The 17146-nt window shown below is 34.2% G+C and overlaps 5 protein-coding genes across 9 annotated transcripts; 3 read left to right on the forward strand and 2 right to left on the reverse strand.

The window, feature by feature from the left end:
- The first annotated feature begins 73 nt into the window (after positions 1–73).
- Positions 74–2881, forward strand: LOC126756298 (mitochondrial intermediate peptidase). The gene is made up of 6 exons (XM_050469269.1): positions 74–258; positions 343–465; positions 517–923; positions 993–1299; positions 1360–2061; positions 2127–2881. The coding sequence occupies exons 1-6, from the start codon at positions 118–120 to the stop codon at positions 2562–2564; spliced, it is 2118 nt and encodes a 705-aa protein (XP_050325226.1). The 5' UTR covers positions 74–117; the 3' UTR covers positions 2565–2881.
- Positions 2635–3158, reverse strand: LOC126756308 (uncharacterized). The gene is made up of 2 exons (XM_050469283.1): positions 3001–3158; positions 2635–2915 (listed from the first exon to the last, which is right to left on the reverse strand). Exons 1-2 carry the CDS (start codon positions 3063–3065, stop codon positions 2819–2821), a joined length of 162 nt encoding a protein of 53 aa, XP_050325240.1. The 5' UTR covers positions 3066–3158; the 3' UTR covers positions 2635–2818.
- Positions 3159–3561: 403 nt separating this feature from the next.
- Positions 3562–9044, forward strand: LOC126756297 (calcium permeable stress-gated cation channel 1). 4 transcript variants are annotated; one of them, XM_050469265.1, is made up of 3 exons: positions 3562–3793; positions 5543–6561; positions 6781–9044. In XM_050469265.1, the coding sequence occupies exons 2-3, from the start codon at positions 5620–5622 to the stop codon at positions 8155–8157; spliced, it is 2319 nt and encodes a 772-aa protein (XP_050325222.1). In that variant the 5' UTR covers positions 3562–3793; positions 5543–5619; the 3' UTR covers positions 8158–9044. The 4 variants fall into 4 exon arrangements, with proteins under 4 accessions (XP_050325222.1, XP_050325223.1, XP_050325225.1 ...); XM_050469266.1 differs by lacking the exon at positions 3562–3793 and adding an exon at positions 3844–3987; XM_050469268.1 differs by lacking the exon at positions 3562–3793 and adding an exon at positions 4165–4358.
- On the reverse strand, positions 8111–12257 carry LOC126756300 (peptidylprolyl isomerase domain and WD repeat-containing protein 1). The gene is made up of 10 exons (XM_050469271.1): positions 11774–12257; positions 11515–11698; positions 11220–11452; positions 10954–11167; positions 10691–10883; positions 10523–10632; positions 10346–10464; positions 10057–10177; positions 9782–10001; positions 8111–9716 (listed from the first exon to the last, which is right to left on the reverse strand). The coding sequence occupies exons 1-10, from the start codon at positions 12138–12140 to the stop codon at positions 9570–9572; spliced, it is 1908 nt and encodes a 635-aa protein (XP_050325228.1). The 5' UTR covers positions 12141–12257; the 3' UTR covers positions 8111–9569.
- Positions 12258–12777: 520 nt separating this feature from the next.
- LOC126756296 (uncharacterized) lies at positions 12778–17132 on the forward strand. Of its 2 annotated transcripts, XM_050469262.1 has the most exons (8): positions 12778–13251; positions 13473–13566; positions 14120–14556; positions 14624–14805; positions 15317–15982; positions 16043–16447; positions 16508–16699; positions 16756–17132. In XM_050469262.1, exons 1-8 carry the CDS (start codon positions 12926–12928, stop codon positions 16893–16895), a joined length of 2442 nt encoding a protein of 813 aa, XP_050325219.1. In that variant the 5' UTR covers positions 12778–12925; the 3' UTR covers positions 16896–17132. The 2 variants fall into 2 exon arrangements, with proteins under 2 accessions (XP_050325219.1, XP_050325221.1); XM_050469264.1 differs by lacking the exons at positions 12778–13251; positions 13473–13566 and adding an exon at positions 13608–13797.
- Positions 17133–17146: the final 14 nt, after the last annotated feature.

The raw sequence follows: 17146 nt of genomic DNA on the forward strand, positions 1-17146 counted from the left end.
ATTCGTTTAAAAGCATAAAAGAAGCGAGATGTGATGTGAACACATAATAAAAAGGGGTGGTGACAGATAAAGACATACTTATTTTTGTTTTTCAATTTTAATGTCAAGAAGCTGATAATGCTTAAGACGTGTAGAAATAAATCAGCAAAGTGCTTGCTTAATAAATTATACCGAAATGTTTCTACTTGGTCGACGCCTTTGGCAACGGCATTTAATTCGCCTCCATATAAAAAAATAAACTTTACGCGCAATGAATCGGTGAGTTTTTAACTAATCATACACCACTCAGTAATAATTTTCATGATAAGTTGATCAGAAACCTAACAGAAATATTGATTTCAGGGACTATTTCGTTTGTCGGAATTGCGTTCTTTTGAAGGTTTTTATCTCTTGCGTGACAATGTTGCAAATAAAACGGAAGACCTAATATCTGAAGCTATCTCAACAAATCGGGAAAGAAAAATGGTACATATATCCGGAAAAGTACCTTTATGTTCTGTAATTATTTTTGTTTAGGTTGAAATTTTTGATGAGCTCTCCGATTCCCTTTGTAAAGTAGCTGATCTAGCAGAATTTATTCGGATTGCGCATCCAAAGAACAAATACTGTCAAGCCGCTGAGGATGCCTGTATTACCATAAGTAGAATAGTTGAAAGTTTGAATACGCATAAACCTTTATATACAGCGTTACGCAATGTTGTTGATAATGGCGATATTCTGCCCACGAGCGATGTTGACAAACACGTATCCAAACTATTCCTCTTTGACTTTGAGCAATCAGGCATCCATTTAGAAGAAGGAGAGAGACAAAAAGTAGTTCGGCTTAACGAGTACATTTTACAATTAGGGCAAAAATTTATGGCCGGTGCGGTACAGCCTTCTATTATTCAGCGTATTGATGTTCCATCATCCGTTCGCAATTAGTATGTTGATTGCACAATTACATGATTGGAATATTTTTATTAACACTTACTATTTACATCGATATAAAGCTTTCCTGCGGAAGGAGATAGCGTTCTCGTTTCCGGTTTGTACACAAACTCCTCATCTGCTGAAGCACGTGAAACTGCTTATCGTCTATTTTTGCGGCCATCTGAACAACAGAATCAACTACTTACAGATTTACTTATGTGCCGCCATGAACTTGCTCGTACTTGTGGTTTCGAGACGTACGCACATCGCGCACTTAATGCAAGTACTGTCGAGCATCCGAAGATGGTTCAAGAGTTCCTGGATGAATTGTCACAAGGACTTTCTCCTCGTGCGAATGCTGATTTCAGAATAATGGAGAAAATGAAGGTTTTGTTATGAATATGCTCTTAAATGATGAAATTTTAACATTAAATTACATTTCCGCAGCGGCAAGATAGCGGAATAAATACAGCTCGCGTTGCTGCTTGGGACCCACCTTATTTCACTTCTCTGATGGAGAAGAAATCATTAAAAGCAAACACTAGTGAATTCTTGCCATACTTCAGTCTAGGTGGCTGTATGGAAGGGCTTGATAACATAATGCGTTCGTTGTATGGAATATCTTTGAAAAACACCGAAATGGAGCCGGGGGAAAGTTGGAATAACGATATTTATAAAATATCAGTTGTTCATGAGACCGAAGGTTTACTTGGCTACATTTATTGCGATTTTTTCGAACGTAGTGGTAAACCTAATCAGGATTGTCACTTCACAATACAGGGAGGAAAAGATCTACCCGACGGTAATTATCAACTGCCAATTGTTGTTGTAATGTTAAATTTGTCTCAACCTCATTGGACTGGCCCTGTACTGCTATCACCATCGCGGGTCGACAATCTTTTTCATGAAATGGGTCACGCAATGCATTCAATGCTTGCCCGAACGAAGTATCAACATGTAACCGGCACACGTTGTAGTACTGATTTTGCGGAGGTTCCGTCTGTATTAATGGAATATTTCGCTAACGATCCACGTGTTTTACGAACATTTGCCCGACATTTCCAGACACAAGAACCAATTTCCGAAGATATGCTGCGGCGATTATGCGCCTCGAAGAAGCTTTTTTCAGCTAGCGAAACACAACTGCAGGTAAATGATTGTTGTTTTTTTTATTATAATTATAAATTCTGTTAAATGTGGTACCGCATATTTAGGTATTCTATTCTGTACTTGATCAAGTTTACCATAGTGGACCAGTGTCACATAATAGAAGCACGACAGAAACGTTAATAGAAGTACAAAGAGAATACTATGGACTACCATATGTAGAAAATACGGCTTGGCAACTCCGTTTTTCTCATTTGGTTGGTTATGGAGCAAAGTATTATTCTTACTTAATATCGAAAACTATAGCTTCGTGGATATGGCAAAACTATTTTGATAACAACCCATTCAATCGGGAGTCAGGTGAGAAGTATCGTCGCGAAATATTGGCACATGGTGGAGGTGTACCTTCTAGGCAACTGGTTGCGAATTTTTTGAAAAGAGATATGACACCGCAAATCCTTGCACAAAGTTTACTGAATGAGATCGACACGAACAATGAAATTGTCCAAGATATAAGTAATAGTGTGCTTAATGCAGAAATGTGACAACTTGTCAAAAGCTAAAAAGATTATCCTTTTCATATAAGCATATATGAGTATGTACATAGTAAACAAATTTTGTATTATTTGACCTATTTATTAATGAAACTGTAACATTTTGAAATACATCAATTGATTAATAAAGTATAACATTATACTAGTGCGGTTAATCAACCAAATAAACGTTTTCATTCAAGCACTCTCTATTACAAAAGAATTATAAGAACAGTTTGTATGGAAAACTGAATGTCATTACTCTACTAGTGTTGGGCTATCGCTGGCATTATTTCCACTCCTACAAATTCCTTTGCGATGCGTACGCCTAAAAGGAATAGCCCCAAACTCTTCAACACGGACCTGAAAGAAATAATGTAGCGTAAATTACATACTTCTTGCTTTGGGGTTACGTCACTTGTGAAAGTAAATAAAACTATATTCTTACCACTGGAATTCATTTTGGTAAATACTTTTGAGTATGCTTACGGGATTAACGCTTTTTTGAACCATTTTATTAAATAAATTTATTTAGTGCACCGATATGAAAACGCAAAACTGATGTGAATGCCTAAGGTGAACAGTGCTGCCAAAACTGTAAAAGACATAACCACACATTTCTACAATAGATATCTTAAATTCAGCTCCCAGTAGAGAATGTATCGCGTACATTTATATTTGCAAGCCTTCAGGATGCACGCTTAAAAAGATTCCAACATATTGAAGTTACTCCAAAAGAAATATGATTTGTGAACCGTGCACTGAGACTAGTTTAAAAAATTTAAAATAGGAAAACATAAATAATGATTATTTAAAACAGATTTATAATTTTATTATTTTAATATTTGTTACATTGTATTACAATGTGTTTAGACCTTTAGTGCATCTGGTCAGTCGGGCAGCACTGGTGCAAACTCGTTTCAGAGAACGTATATATTATATTATACGTTCTCTGCTGCTCGTTTCTTTGCGTTTCTTCATTCATTAAATTTCTCTTCGTATATTTTCTTTTTTGTAGCTTCACATATGTTATTGTTTTTTGTGCAGTGGATATTGAAATCGTATTGGCTAATACAATTTAAAACGATTTAACAATTGACTTCCAGAAGTATTATTATTCAAAGAAAATACCGAAAAATTTATTATTTGAAACTTGTGAAAATATTTGTTCTATTTGTGAAGAGTTATAAAAGTCAGTTCTGTTAAAAGTATAAATGGTTACGGTGTGAGGAAAGAAACTGGTATGTTCCATACTTAAAGTTAATGTAGCAAATTGCTATAAAAGATTTCCAAATTTGCGATAAAAGGGTTTCAATATATTGTATAATAAATAGGATCTTTTTTTAAATACATATTGTGTGCTAAAGTTTGGTTGCTTTTACTTCATTAAATCGATTTTCCAAAAAATATAATGTCAATTGGATAAGAAGTTAAGGTATACACTTGCATACATAGATATGCACATTTCTTATTTGGTTCCTCATAATATGATGATTCATTTACGTGTTGTTGTTGTAATTTTCCCAATAAATCATTTTTTGAATGTTATTTATTGTAGAGTTGGCAAAAATGTTCGTAAACTAAGCATTTATGTATATATAAGTATACATATTTACTATCGTAAATGCAATTGGTTGTGTAGTGCTATTCCATAAGAGAAACTGTTGAGTGATCTGAGGCATAACTCACAATTACGCACTACCAGATTTTTGACAATCTAAAATATTTTAGTGTGCGCTTTATTTATTATAAAATTTAAAGATTTGTAAAGCATTTGTATTTTCTGCATAGAGCTCTTATAAAAATGTAATGTTTGTTAGTCGTTATCAGAGATTATAATATACACATACATATTATTTATATATTTGCATACGTACACATTAGCTTTTGAAATGGTGCATTTAGTTTCATAATATACATGGTTTAAAGCAATGCTACATGGAATTACGGCCGTACATACATATGTAGTTTGACTTGATAGTAATGAAAAGTTCATAAGGCATGTGAATAAATGACGATAGTTCTAATCAAAATTGAAGTAACTAGGGCTTAGGTTGCTACGATTAAAGTTTTTTTCTCTTATATACTTTATACCTCTGTAATAACGGATGGGCGTTTTTGCACAACAATCGGTGATGTTATCAATTATCTATTAAGTGAGTCAAAGTTATTTTTATATATTTTTGCCGTAATTTTGATACTATCGCGACATGTAAGGGAAATAGAGTAACATCTCGTATAACATTATAGAAGTAAAAGTTTAGCGGGTATTGGTAGAAATTTTACAGTGAAAATGCAGGAAACGACGAGGTTGGACCAAAGGGAATGGGGTCTTGCATGAAGTGACTCTTTTAACATACCGCTATCGGTAATATGTCTTGCTATTATAAACGTTTTAGCCTCTAGATATTAAGTATAACTTTCTCCTAATTCCGCATCGCTATTTGCCTGCACCAGGGCTTTACCGGAATTCCCGCCAATGTGAGAATATATGTATATATCTATACTTATATTTTTCTTAGCTGGTATTTTAAAAAGTTTGAATTTTCTGTTCCAACGGAATAAATATGAATATGGTCTTTATGTGGAACCGATTTTGTTTCTCATGAAATGTTTGTTCCACACAATTACATATAAGTATCATATTTACATATTTTTGTATGTAGGTACAAAAGAAATCATAATCGAATTTTGTATAACATGAAAATAATAAAATTAAAGTTTACGTATATATTTGCACACTTGAGGCTGTACATATTAGTGTTAGATAAATGTAATTTAAGTGTTTCCTTTTTATTTCAACAGAGAGTCAGAAATGTGTAGCATAATTGCCTACCACAATTGAATTTCAAACCCCTTTTTTCGAAATTCTTATTGTGTATTATCATATAATAGTTTCATTAAACTTATAATAACAGTCAATTTTTATTATGCATGTATATATATAATAAACATATTCATTTAACTAACTGAGATTCACATTTTTATAGTTTAAATTCAACCTGGAATCGTTTGTTGAAGATACGAAGATACGTTCGGTTATACCGTTCATTTAGTTTGGAAGAAAATGGACGTTTTTGAAAATATGTTTGTTGAAAGAGCCTGGAGTGATGAGTGTGAAAAACTACCAAATAAGAGCACAATTTTCACAAATGATTTCAATGGTATCCCGGAAACACTATTATTGAACGTTATTTCTTGGCTTCTATTAGTTGGTTTATTTACCGCTTTACGGCATCAAGCCGGAGACTATGGTCGCCTGGCGCTTGTTAACAGCCATGGTACCAGAAAACGCTGGACCGAAGTATTTTACTCGCGAGCAACAAGTACGGTTCTTACACCCACGCCCGAAGCATCTACCAGTCGTATGCAAAATGATGCCGAGGGTGGGCGAGGTAGTATAACATCGAACACATCAGAGCCGCCTTTATCTCCCATTCATTCGGACCAGGGATTTTTTGCTTGGATAAAAATTACCTGGAAACTGCAAAAGGAGCAAATAAAGACTCATACAGGGCCGGATGCCATTCATTATCTGTCTTTTCAGCAACACCTTATGACTGTAATGGCAATTGTAACACTAGTTTCAATAATAATTATATTGCCCGTAAACTTGTTCAATGGTTCTACTGAAGGTAGAACTGATTTGAATGCGTTTGGTCACACCACTATGGAAAATGTGTCTCCAGAATCGCCGTGGCGATGGGTACACGTTATCGTGACAATTATGTATGCTCCCCTCATAGTACTCATAATGCGACGTGCATCCGGTCGTAATGCATTTAAAACAGCTGCCACACGTACCATTATGATATCCAATATATCGGCGAGTGATCGTAATAAGACAATTATCCGTCACTATATACAAGAATTATTTCCTGACGTCAATATAGAGGACGTACAAATTGCATACAATATATCTAAATTGACAGTGCAAAGTGCGGAATATGAGAAGATATTGGATGCTCGCATGTACTGTGAACACCATAGGGATAAAGATACGCTACAGGTAATAGCTGAAATTCTTAAATTATTAAATATAAAATTTTTATTAAGTATCAAGTTTATAAAGCAGTAATACTCATATACTTATTACTACAACTATACTCACTTACTAATACTCTATAAGCTTGATTACATGATATAAATTTTCTCGTACTTTAAATACTTACGTATATATTAGATCCTTATGTATACGAATTTTTGGTAAAAATTCCCTTCTTTTTAGGTAACACCAAATCTGTGCTCCTGTGCTAAAGAAAATGCATACGCTTATTATCAACGTGAAGAGCGTAAACTCTCTGGAGATGTGGCACGTTTGAGAGCTGCTGCACTCAATGAACCACTCGCAATAGCTTTTATTACCGTGTCCACTGTACATGAAGCACAAAATATTGTCAGCCATTTTACACCAGGCACCTATCGAAAATGGAATTTGGAATTCGCACCTTCACCAGACGACCTCTTTTGGGAGAATTTGAATGTGAGCAAAAGCAATTGGTACTTCAAATGGGGTATTGTCAACTTCATACTATTTTTGACGCTATTCTTTCTCACAACCCCAGCAATTGTACTAAACTTTTTAAACGCTTATGCATTAGCTAAAGGTAATATATACCAAATTTCACCAGTAGTATCAGAATTTTTACCAACATTATTACTGTGGACGCTTGCGGCGCTGATGCCTGTAATTGTTGCATTCTCAGACAAATGGTTGGCTCACTATACACGTTCTCTTCAGAATTATTCAATTATGATTAAATGTTTTTGTTATTTACTATTAATGATCCTCATTCTGCCCTCACTGGGCCTAACGTCAGCACAGAAATTAATCGAATGGTCAATTAGTAATGACACTATTCGCTGGTACTGTGTCTTCATGCCGGATCGCGGTTCTTTCTATGTCAATTATGTAATTACCGCCGCTTTCATTGGTACGGCTTTGGAGCTGTTACGTTTTCCAGAACTTATTGTTTATATTTGGATGTTGTGTACGGCGAAATCGAAAGCTGAAACACCATACATCCGAAAATCTATATTGATCGAATTCCCATTTGGAATTCACTACGCCTGGACTGTGTTGGTGTTTACCATTTCTATAGTTTACAGTGTTTCTTGTCCACTTATAATGCCCTTTGCTATGATTTATATTTGTTTTAAACACTTCGTGGATCGCCACAATTTATTTTTTGCATATGGTCCTTCAAACATGATATCCAGGAATGGTGGGAAAATTCATTCGACTGCCGTTACAATGACTAAATCCGCAATTGTCATCCTGCTTGTAGTTATGGCGATGATTTCAGTTTTTCGTGAAAGAGGAAATGCTCGTGCTATTATACTTTTTATGACACTAGTATTAACGTTGGCATTGTTTGCATTAATGTCGCCCATTAAACGGTGTGCATCCGTGCCACGTCCCAGCGTGGTCGAGGTGGCAGGGCCAGCGCCGATTTATGTTCCCGATGTCTTGAGACCGCGTGCAACAGTTGCTTCGGGCACGTTAAATAATCACGCAGCGACTAATGGTGGTGGTGTCACTGGATATGGTTCGGATAGTGTTTCAGATTTTGACATTAGCTCACAATATAGTGTAGATGCCTAAATAAGAAAATTTTTTAGAAGCGAAAAAAGTATTGTTGGATATCAAAAATGCCTTGCAGTGAATCCTATTTGGAATATATTCATAAATTACATATACTTGGAAAAAGTCATAAGCTACGACGCGAAGAACTAAAATACGGAAATATAGACTCGCGAAATTTAATTTTGTATTAAAATATTTACATATATATTTAAAAAAATCTTATTACGGTACACAAACATACATACTTGCGAATTATTTTCTGATGATACATAATTAATAATAACTTAATTGTGAGCAACGTTAAAGTTTATATTACCTTTTCTTTTGCTCTTATTCTGGGCTTAACAATTTTATTTTTTTTTTAATTTCAATATCTGGTAAATATGAATGTATAAACAAATTTATATTGTAAGTTCATGCCGACTTACTTTCTTTAACGGTCCATATTTTATCAACTTAAACATTTAAAGATATTTTTCAAAGTTATTTAATTTTATTTATATATTAAGCTATAAATGATATGAAATGAGAATTATATGCGTATTAAAGACTTTCGAAATCTGTTAGAGGCCACAAAAATAACATTGCAATATTGTTTGTTTAAGGAGAAATGTGATAATATATTGAAAATGTAATAAAAGTTTTTTTATTTGTAAAATTGGCTTTAAACGTTTACAAATAAATGACTTTTTATGAGGAATTTTGTGTAATCGCAGCTAATACGGTATTATACTCAAATATAAAATTTTTTTTTGTTTTATTTATGCCTTCAAAAAAAAAAACTTTATACTTATTACGATTAGTACAGTTAAAATATTGTAAATATGTATTCATAGGTGTATGTTCAACGTACAGACGTAAGTTTATTTTGCAATACATTAATATACGATAACTTTAAAAAATAACACTTATTTGTTTATATTTAAATATAAATTTGGTGGTAAGTTTGAGGAGAACAAGAAAAAACGTTAGCTGCGGCTGCACCGAAACACTTTCACAAATAAAAAAGTTTTCCGAAGGACATTATTTTGATCGTTCAGTTTGTACAAGAATGCAGCAGGGATTTAATCTAAAAAGCTTGTTCGGAGATTGCACCGTTGACTTGGGTAATAATCCTTGTCAAATTTTATGCAAAAATCTTGCCAAATTCAAGTACTTGATTCTGACCGTTCAGTTTGTCGACAAATGAAATGCTTTTTGTGGAGAAACGAACGTGTGCAAAATTTCAGATCTATATCTCAAGAACTAAGGGACCAGTTCGTGTATATAAAGACAAAAAGGCAGGCGTTCCTTCTGGGTGTCACAAACTTCTTGGCAAACTTAACATAACTTGTTCAGCGTATAAATATCTATTAATAAACTACTTTAAAATAATTATAAGAATTGTGATTTTGCCATCATCTCAATGTAAAATTCGAATGTCGAAATTATTAATTACTCAATCGAATTGATATGATTTTGATGTCGTCATAAGGTTTATCTGTTTTTGGATTTGCTTTTGCATTGCAAATATTTTGTACAACTTCCATTCCACGAAACACCCGGCCAAACACCGTATGTTTGTTGTCTAGCCATGGCTAAAATTTAAAAACATTTTATTAATCACTTACTAAACTATTTAAAACAAAAATGAGTAAATTACCGTCGGCAAAACTGTAATGAAGAATTGACTGCCATTAGTGTTGGGACCAGCATTTGCCATACTAACAGTATAAGGACGATCGTGCTTGAGACTTGGAACGAACTCATCTTTGAAATCGTGTCCCCATATTGATTTGCCACCAGTTCCTGTGCCTGTAGGATCCCCGGTTTGCACCATGAAGCCTTTTATAACACGATGAAAGATGTGACCATTATAGTAGCTAAAAGAGGAATTGTTGCAGAGAGCTTACAGCAAATATCTATGAAATAATTTACCCATTTTTGGAATGAACACAAAAATTCTCAACTGTCTTAGGGCATTCTTTAAAGAATAGCTTCATATGTATGTCGCCCACTGTTGTGTGCAAAATAGCGTTTTCGTAAACACGTTGTGTACCTTCATAAAGGGATTAAAATATGTTTATTAATATTTGTTTAAGAAAACTAATTCAAATGAACCTTCATCTGCATTACAGATCGACAGTTTAGCGTGAAAGTTTTAAAACATTAGATATTTAGAATATATTTTATATATAGCACATGTGTAATGATTAATAATATTTACCTTGTCCTTCTGGCACTGCAATTATATCTTCTTTCGATGGTTTTTCATTAAATACATCCCGATCAACATCTTGTAAATCGGATGGCAATCGACGACTGTATAGATAAAAGCGTGATTTTCTGAAACAAACAGAAAATATTATTTCTGCAATTTCATTCATAAATATCATATATTTACTTATAGGCAGCACAAAACATCGTAGAATCATTAGCAATGGATTGCAAGGTAGGATTATCGCTAGCCTCCTGTTCCATAGTTATAGCTGCCTTAGATTTTTTCGCTTTTCCCTAAGTAATCGACTATTTATAATAAAAGAGTAATAATAAAAATATTACATTTAAGTACCTGAAATAAGGCTATATGTAATGGACGTATGTTATCCGTTTTCCCTAAAATAGAAACACATCTATTTGTGTCAATGTTAATTACTTTAATGCCTAACATGGTGGGATACATTATAAAATGTCCACTGACATCGAAGAGTATATTATTGTTTGTGCTAAACTCAGACTTATCCAAATCTCTTTCCACAGCCATCCTAATTGAAAAGGTAATAATAATTTCGTTCAGTTTAAATTAACAGCTCAAGTTGACATCCTATGACCTACCTTCTGCCAAACTCCATATTAGGTAATGCATGTGGAGTTTGCTGCATTTGTGTATATGTAGTTAATGCTTCATCAAATACGCGTATTAATTTGCCGGTGTTAAACTGAAACACTCTTACTTTTCGATCATTTGATATGGTAGAAAATCGACGGCCATCAGGCGATACCGCAAGACCAGTGACTAAGGCTTTGTTTTTTGCAAACTCGAATAAACCTGAAGGGGCACAATTTCATTAAAATATTTTATATAATATTTAATTACTTACTTGTGTCTAGCTTCGAATCAAACGCTACAAGTTTTTGTGGGAATTTATAGTCATGTTTAGAGTTTTGCCAATACTCTAGTATACCATTTTTGTCAACAGAAATTACAGTTTCAAACGGCAAGTTGTAACACATTGCCACTACAGGTGCAGAGTGAAGCTTTTCCAAAATTTTCAACACGTCGCCATTACCTTGGCCATCGTAAATAACAATCTTATTGCTATCTTTATCTGAACTATAAATTTAAAATACGATTGCATTATTACATTTATATATTATATTTTTTCTTATACATACACTGCCAAAGTATGAACGGCATCACCCGAAGAGTGTATCCATTCTGTGCATAGTGGGGTAAAACCCAACTTAATTATATTTATCATATCGAAATTTACCACATCGAATATTTTTGCACATTTGTCTGCAGAAGCTGAGCACAGTAGTGTACCACTTGCGTTGGTTGTTAAGGAGTGTATTGGCACTTTAAGGAAATAAAATCATACAAGATATGAGTAGTAGTACTAATAATTGAACTATCAGATATATTCTTTCTTACTCAAGTGACTTCGAAAATGTTTTACGAATTCGATACCCTCCTCCATTTTTTTCCAAAATTTAATGTGCCCATCATAGCTGCCAGTCACTATAAACTCCGTCTTGGTGCTCACCACATGTGTTATTACATCGCGGTGCATATAACTTTTTTCATAGCTTTCAGCATTGGGAAGGTTTTCCAAATACACTTTTTCATATGGTAATGTTTTGCGTTTCTTCGGTTTCGATGCAGCTGATTGCTCATCCGGCATAGGACCAATCCAAGCATCATCATCATCATCATTGTTATTGGCCACGACAATATCTTTGGGTTCACTTTGTTCGCGCTCTTCAGAGGCGCTACGCCTCTTATCACCTACGGCTGACATTTTTGAAAAGTACTTATTTGATGTCAAATATTCTTATTGTAATTATTTAAATTCAATTTAAAAAAATTATGTTTTCCTAGCATTCACTTTACACTGTCGCAACTGACATTAAAACTGCGAAATTATGCATGAGAACAGCTGTTGAAAAAATACCCATAACGAGTATAATATAAACATTTAATTTTTTTAATTGTTTAATGCAACTCCAACTGTAATAATTGTATTGTTTACAACTTCATAAGAGAAAAATATTGCTTTTATATTTATTAGTTCATTTTCGTTTGGGAAATTCTAATGGAAAGCTTTGCCGTACAGTATATGTATGTATGTAGGTGTCGCAAAATTAAAGCAAGATTTAAACAGTTGACGAAGTTAAAACACTATTTCGATCATATTTTGTGTGGAACTTTCGAACTGCGGCCGTCAAGCTTTCATTATTTTGAAATATTGTTCAATAATGAAGAGTCGTTGTTCCATCGTGTAATACTCCATTTATATTAAGCCTATTTTGACGGCTGTAGATTTGGGACACCCTTTGCAATTATTTCATACGTCACTGAACGTACCGTATTAATGCATTACAAAAAGGAAGTGGGAATCAAAACAACGAATTAGAGAACACTAATAAAACGCTAATAAATATTATAATTGGAGAAGGAAGTGTAGCAGACGCGAAAAAGGAAAGAATTGAAGAAAACAGCAAGGAACACAGAAAAAAGTGCGAAAAAGTAATTTCACGGTGTGTTGTAAAAATTTAAGTGAAATTATTTGCATTACGGAAAGAAATGAGTGCAATGGCGGATGGTAATAATGAATCGAGTGGCGAAAGTGTTAGCGGCAGTGCCGGTAGCATTACAATTACAGCACCAGCGGAGCACCCTATTCGAATCAATAAATGGCGCGTTCGCGAAGGCTTCCCCATAACATCGTCCCAAGTTATCTTATTATACGAAATCATTAGTGGCGGTAATGATGCAGAAGGCTCAACCGCTAAAATGATAGCATCTTCAGTTGTAGATTCAATCGATAAAACATTACACAAATTGAAAGCGAATCGTGTAGGCGTGGTAAAGAAACGTTTGTTTAAGGAAGGACAATTGGTACCGCAGGGGTAGGTGTGAACATTGCAGTGTTTATTCAATAGAAGAATAGTCAATTGTTAGTTTCAGTATAAGTACTGAGTGCTGGATAGTATATTGACAAATACAAGAAAGAGAACAATACATTATCAGCGTATTAAAATAATTTCTTGTATTAAATTTAATGTGGAAATAATTTTTCTTGCAAAAATAAGTTTATTATAATTAAGGATTCATATGTTCTCCGTTACAGAGCTACGATTTTGGAGTTGGCCGAATGCGCCCATACGACAGTGATAAAAGACATGTGTGCTGATTGCGGTGCGGATTTGCGCCAAAACGAAAATGTGAGTATACGATTATAAATGAATTCGGTAGGTGATGGAAGTGAAAAATTGAAACGGTTTTGCATTTAAGATGAATTGGTTGGAAGTAAAAAAGAAAGTGAAAGCATTAAAAAGAAATAAGCGGCCGATAAACAAAACAAAGTTTTATGCGAGTGCATTCTGTGCTACCGCGCTGAGTGATAAGTAAACAGGCTTGCCATGCTACTACACATTAAGAAAATTGATATCAATGTTGAAAAAAATGTTATATAAGAAAATTCAATATAAATACATACCTATGTATGTACTTATCTCCATATATATACATAGTAGCTTAATTCATGCCTATTTTTATGTATTTGTATACAATAATGCATTTAAGGAAAAATTATTATTTATTTTTTTTTGTTTATTTTAACGACTGAGTGACTTCAACTGAGTAGGTCGAGGGTTGTTGTCACGGTTCTGGTAAAGTATATTTAAATGAAGGAATCGACGGTTAAATTCAAGCTTATAAATATTTATGTATGCATTTTTTGAATTAATAATATCCTATTGTTCATTTTTAAAATAGGGAAACATATCGGAAGCATCTGTACCAATGGTGCATTCGGTTCCTGATCTTAAAGTTACACAAAAATTAGCACAAAAATTGGGACACGATGATACTCGTCGTTTATTACAAGACCGGAAACTTGTGCTCCTAGTCGATTTAGATCAAACTGTTATACACACAACCAACGATAACGTACCGATCAATATTAAATGTATTTATCATTTTCAACTCTACGGACCACACTCTCCCTGGTATCATACTCGCCTTCGTCCTGGTACGCAGCTTTTTCTTGATCGCATGTCAAAGTTCTACGAGCTACATATCTGCACTTTTGGCGCCCGAAATTATGCACATATGATTGCCCAATTACTTGATCCAGAAGGAAAGTATTTTTCACATCGTATACTTTCGCGAGACGAATGTTTCAATGCAACAAGTAAAACTGATAATTTAAAGTAAGTTAAATATAATTCTTATGTGATGTTGGAGTTAAATGTAACGTTTGCATCTTGTAATTTAAAGGGCACTTTTTCCGAATGGTGATTCTATGGTTTGTATAATTGACGATCGGGAAGATGTATGGAATATGGCATCCAATTTGATTCAAGTGAAACCATATCACTTTTTTCAACATACAGGGGATATAAATGCGCCGCCTGGCTTATCTAAGCATGAATTGGACGGGGAGGGCCTTGATTTCAAAGGTTTGTAAGCATAGTTACTGTAAAATAAAATGCATTGAATTCGGCTTTTGAACTAGTACTCATCATTACCAAAGCTCATTTATTTATAGATTTTCCTAATCCTTATTCATGTATGTATCACATACAGAGCTGTGTTGTACATGTAAATATCTTAATACTAATCTACTGTAAATAAAGACAATATGTACACATATCTTAATCATATGTGTGTGTTCTCAACGGCATAACGCAATTATTTCTTATCCCTTTATTACTTAAGGATCATTTGTGATCCTTTACATAGCCAGTGAAATATTGGTATTGCATACATTAAATACTAATCTCTATTCAATATACCCGAAATAAACATATGTATGTATATGTGCTGGCGATAATGCATATAAACAATTGTAATATTGTATGATATCTGTTTATAAAAATATCTTATTTCCAATTGTAGCCGTTAAGAATTGTTGAGAAATCTGAAATCTTACCTTTAACATTAAAGAAAATAATCAGCATTTTATTTTAGATCTAACACAACAAACGCTAAAAACGGATGAAACAAGCAAGGTTGATACAATAGAGGCAGATATTAAAGAAAAGTTACCCGATTCAGAATCTTCCGACGGCATCTCAGAGCGATCGGAAACAGATACAGAGAGTAAAAAGGATGAAACCATTGTAGATGTTGTTAAACATGATGCTCAAATCATAACTGAAGCCGCTAAATTAGCACACGTTAAACCGCCGGTATTCACTGAAGTCACTGAAAAAACAAATTCTAGTGCTGTCACAAATGAAAGTGATGATATCGCACCAGTAGCCCCCGAAACAAGCGAAAACAAATTAGACAATAAAGAAGGATTGCCGATGGAAACTGAAACAGAGGCCACACCTAAGATAAAATTACCTGCGGATCCGCATCAACAAATTGAAATCGATGATCCTGACGATTATCTAATGTATTTGGAAGAAATTTTGAAAAATATTCATACAAGATTTTATGCCATTTATGATGAGACACAGGAAATACCAGATTTAAAGATTATTGTACCCAAAATTAGATCGGAAGTACTTCGTGGAAAGACTTTAGTGTTTTCAGGCTTAGTACCCACTAATATGCAATTAGAGCAGTCACGTGCTTACTTTATTGCGAAAAGTTTGGGTGCCAATGTTTCACAAAGTATTGGGCTAGGTACACATAAAACTAAATATTAATATTGGCTTTGTTTCAAATCTTTTCTCTTAACTACAGAAACCACACATCTTGTCGCTGTCAATGCTGGTACATTTAAAGTGAATGCTGCGAAAAAGAATCCAAACATTAAGGTGGTTAATGCAAATTGGTTATGGACATGTGCTGAACGTTGGGAGCTTGTTGATGAGAGGTTGTTTCCCTTGGATCGTAAAACAAAAAATAGACAACGAAAACCGCCAGCACATTGCCATAGCCCAGAACATGTTGTTAACTATAGCGATAAGTCGGAAATATCACCATCGAGTAGCGCACAACAACAGCAGGCTAAAGCTCCCGAAAAATTCATAGACACAATCAATCCACTTTTGTCATTTTCAAATGCTGATTTGGCGGCCATGAATAAAGAGTTCGATCAGTTTTTTGAATCGGATTCATCCAGTGAGGACGAGCATATTAACATAGGTAGAAAAACAAACAAATAATAATATGGAAAGTGTATACTTATAAAAGCTTGTCTTGTAGAGAATCCACCAGTTGACAAAACTTTGCGTAAACGAAGACGTGAAGAAAAGGAGCAGGATCGGACAAGAGAATTCTTTACACGTGCATCGGACATAATCATAGGTTCTGCAACCAACGAAGACGCTGATAAAAGCTCAGACGGCGAGGACAATGATGATGATGATGAGTCCCCCAGCACAAAATTTCGACGGGGTAACGATAAATTTGTCAAATAAATTTTTTTTATTATAAATTTAATTTGTTGATAGGTGAGAAATTGCCATCCGATTTGGAAATGGGTTCCGATTCAGATGATGGGAGCCATGGTAACGAAGATAGTGGAGATGACGGAGAATGGAATATGATGGGTGCCGCGCTGGAGCGTGAATTTCTTGGACTTGATGATTAGCTTGTATTGTTTAAAATAAGACTAATTTATTTAAACTTTTTCACTTTTTGAACCCTTAGCCAGTTTTTAATTTGATCCTACTTTTCACATGTAGTCAGTACGCTTCTAAAGCTTTTAAATTGTAAAGAGTTATGCACATTTGTATAAGTATACATTTGCAGGCATGAACTGTTGTAAATTAAACTGAATGCAGTTTTAAATGAATAAACATTAAGGCGAAATCGCAAAACAATTTTATTTTAAGCTATTTT

The sequence above is a fragment of the Bactrocera neohumeralis genome, chromosome 4, assembly GCF_024586455.1.
Source record: "Bactrocera neohumeralis isolate Rockhampton chromosome 4, APGP_CSIRO_Bneo_wtdbg2-racon-allhic-juicebox.fasta_v2, whole genome shotgun sequence".
NCBI classification, from domain to species: domain Eukaryota; kingdom Metazoa; phylum Arthropoda; class Insecta; order Diptera; family Tephritidae; genus Bactrocera; species Bactrocera neohumeralis.

Bases quoted from the DNA above. Each gene is read 5' to 3' on its own strand.
- LOC126756298 (XM_050469269.1), top strand. From the start codon at position 118: ATGCTTAAGACGTGTAGAAATAAATCAGCAAAGTGCTTGCTTAATAAA. The intron at 466-516 runs GTACATATATCC...ATTTTTGTTTAG, and splicing joins CAAATCGGGAAAGAAAAATG to GTTGAAATTTTTGATGAGCT. The intron at 2,062-2,126 runs GTAAATGATTGT...CCGCATATTTAG, and splicing joins CTAGCGAAACACAACTGCAG to GTATTCTATTCTGTACTTGA.
- LOC126756308 (XM_050469283.1), bottom strand. From the start codon at position 3,065: ATGGTTCAAAAAAGCGTTAATCCCGTAAGCATACTCAAAAGTATTTAC. The intron at 2,916-3,000 runs GTAAGAATATAG...TATTTCTTTCAG, and splicing joins TACCAAAATGAATTCCAGTG to GTCCGTGTTGAAGAGTTTGG.
- LOC126756297 (XM_050469265.1), top strand. From the start codon at position 5,620: ATGGACGTTTTTGAAAATATGTTTGTTGAAAGAGCCTGGAGTGATGAG. The intron at 6,562-6,780 runs GTAATAGCTGAA...CCTTCTTTTTAG, and splicing joins GGGATAAAGATACGCTACAG to GTAACACCAAATCTGTGCTC.
- LOC126756300 (XM_050469271.1), bottom strand. From the start codon at position 12,140: ATGTCAGCCGTAGGTGATAAGAGGCGTAGCGCCTCTGAAGAGCGCGAA. The intron at 11,453-11,514 runs GTATGTATAAGA...TTAAATTTATAG, and splicing joins GCCGTTCATACTTTGGCAGT to TTCAGATAAAGATAGCAATA. The intron at 10,884-10,953 runs GTAGGTCATAGG...CTTTTCAATTAG, and splicing joins AATATGGAGTTTGGCAGAAG to GATGGCTGTGGAAAGAGATT.
- LOC126756296 (XM_050469262.1), top strand. From the start codon at position 12,926: ATGAGTGCAATGGCGGATGGTAATAATGAATCGAGTGGCGAAAGTGTT. The intron at 13,252-13,472 runs GTAGGTGTGAAC...TCTCCGTTACAG, and splicing joins GGACAATTGGTACCGCAGGG to AGCTACGATTTTGGAGTTGG. The intron at 14,557-14,623 runs GTAAGTTAAATA...TGTAATTTAAAG, and splicing joins AGTAAAACTGATAATTTAAA to GGCACTTTTTCCGAATGGTG.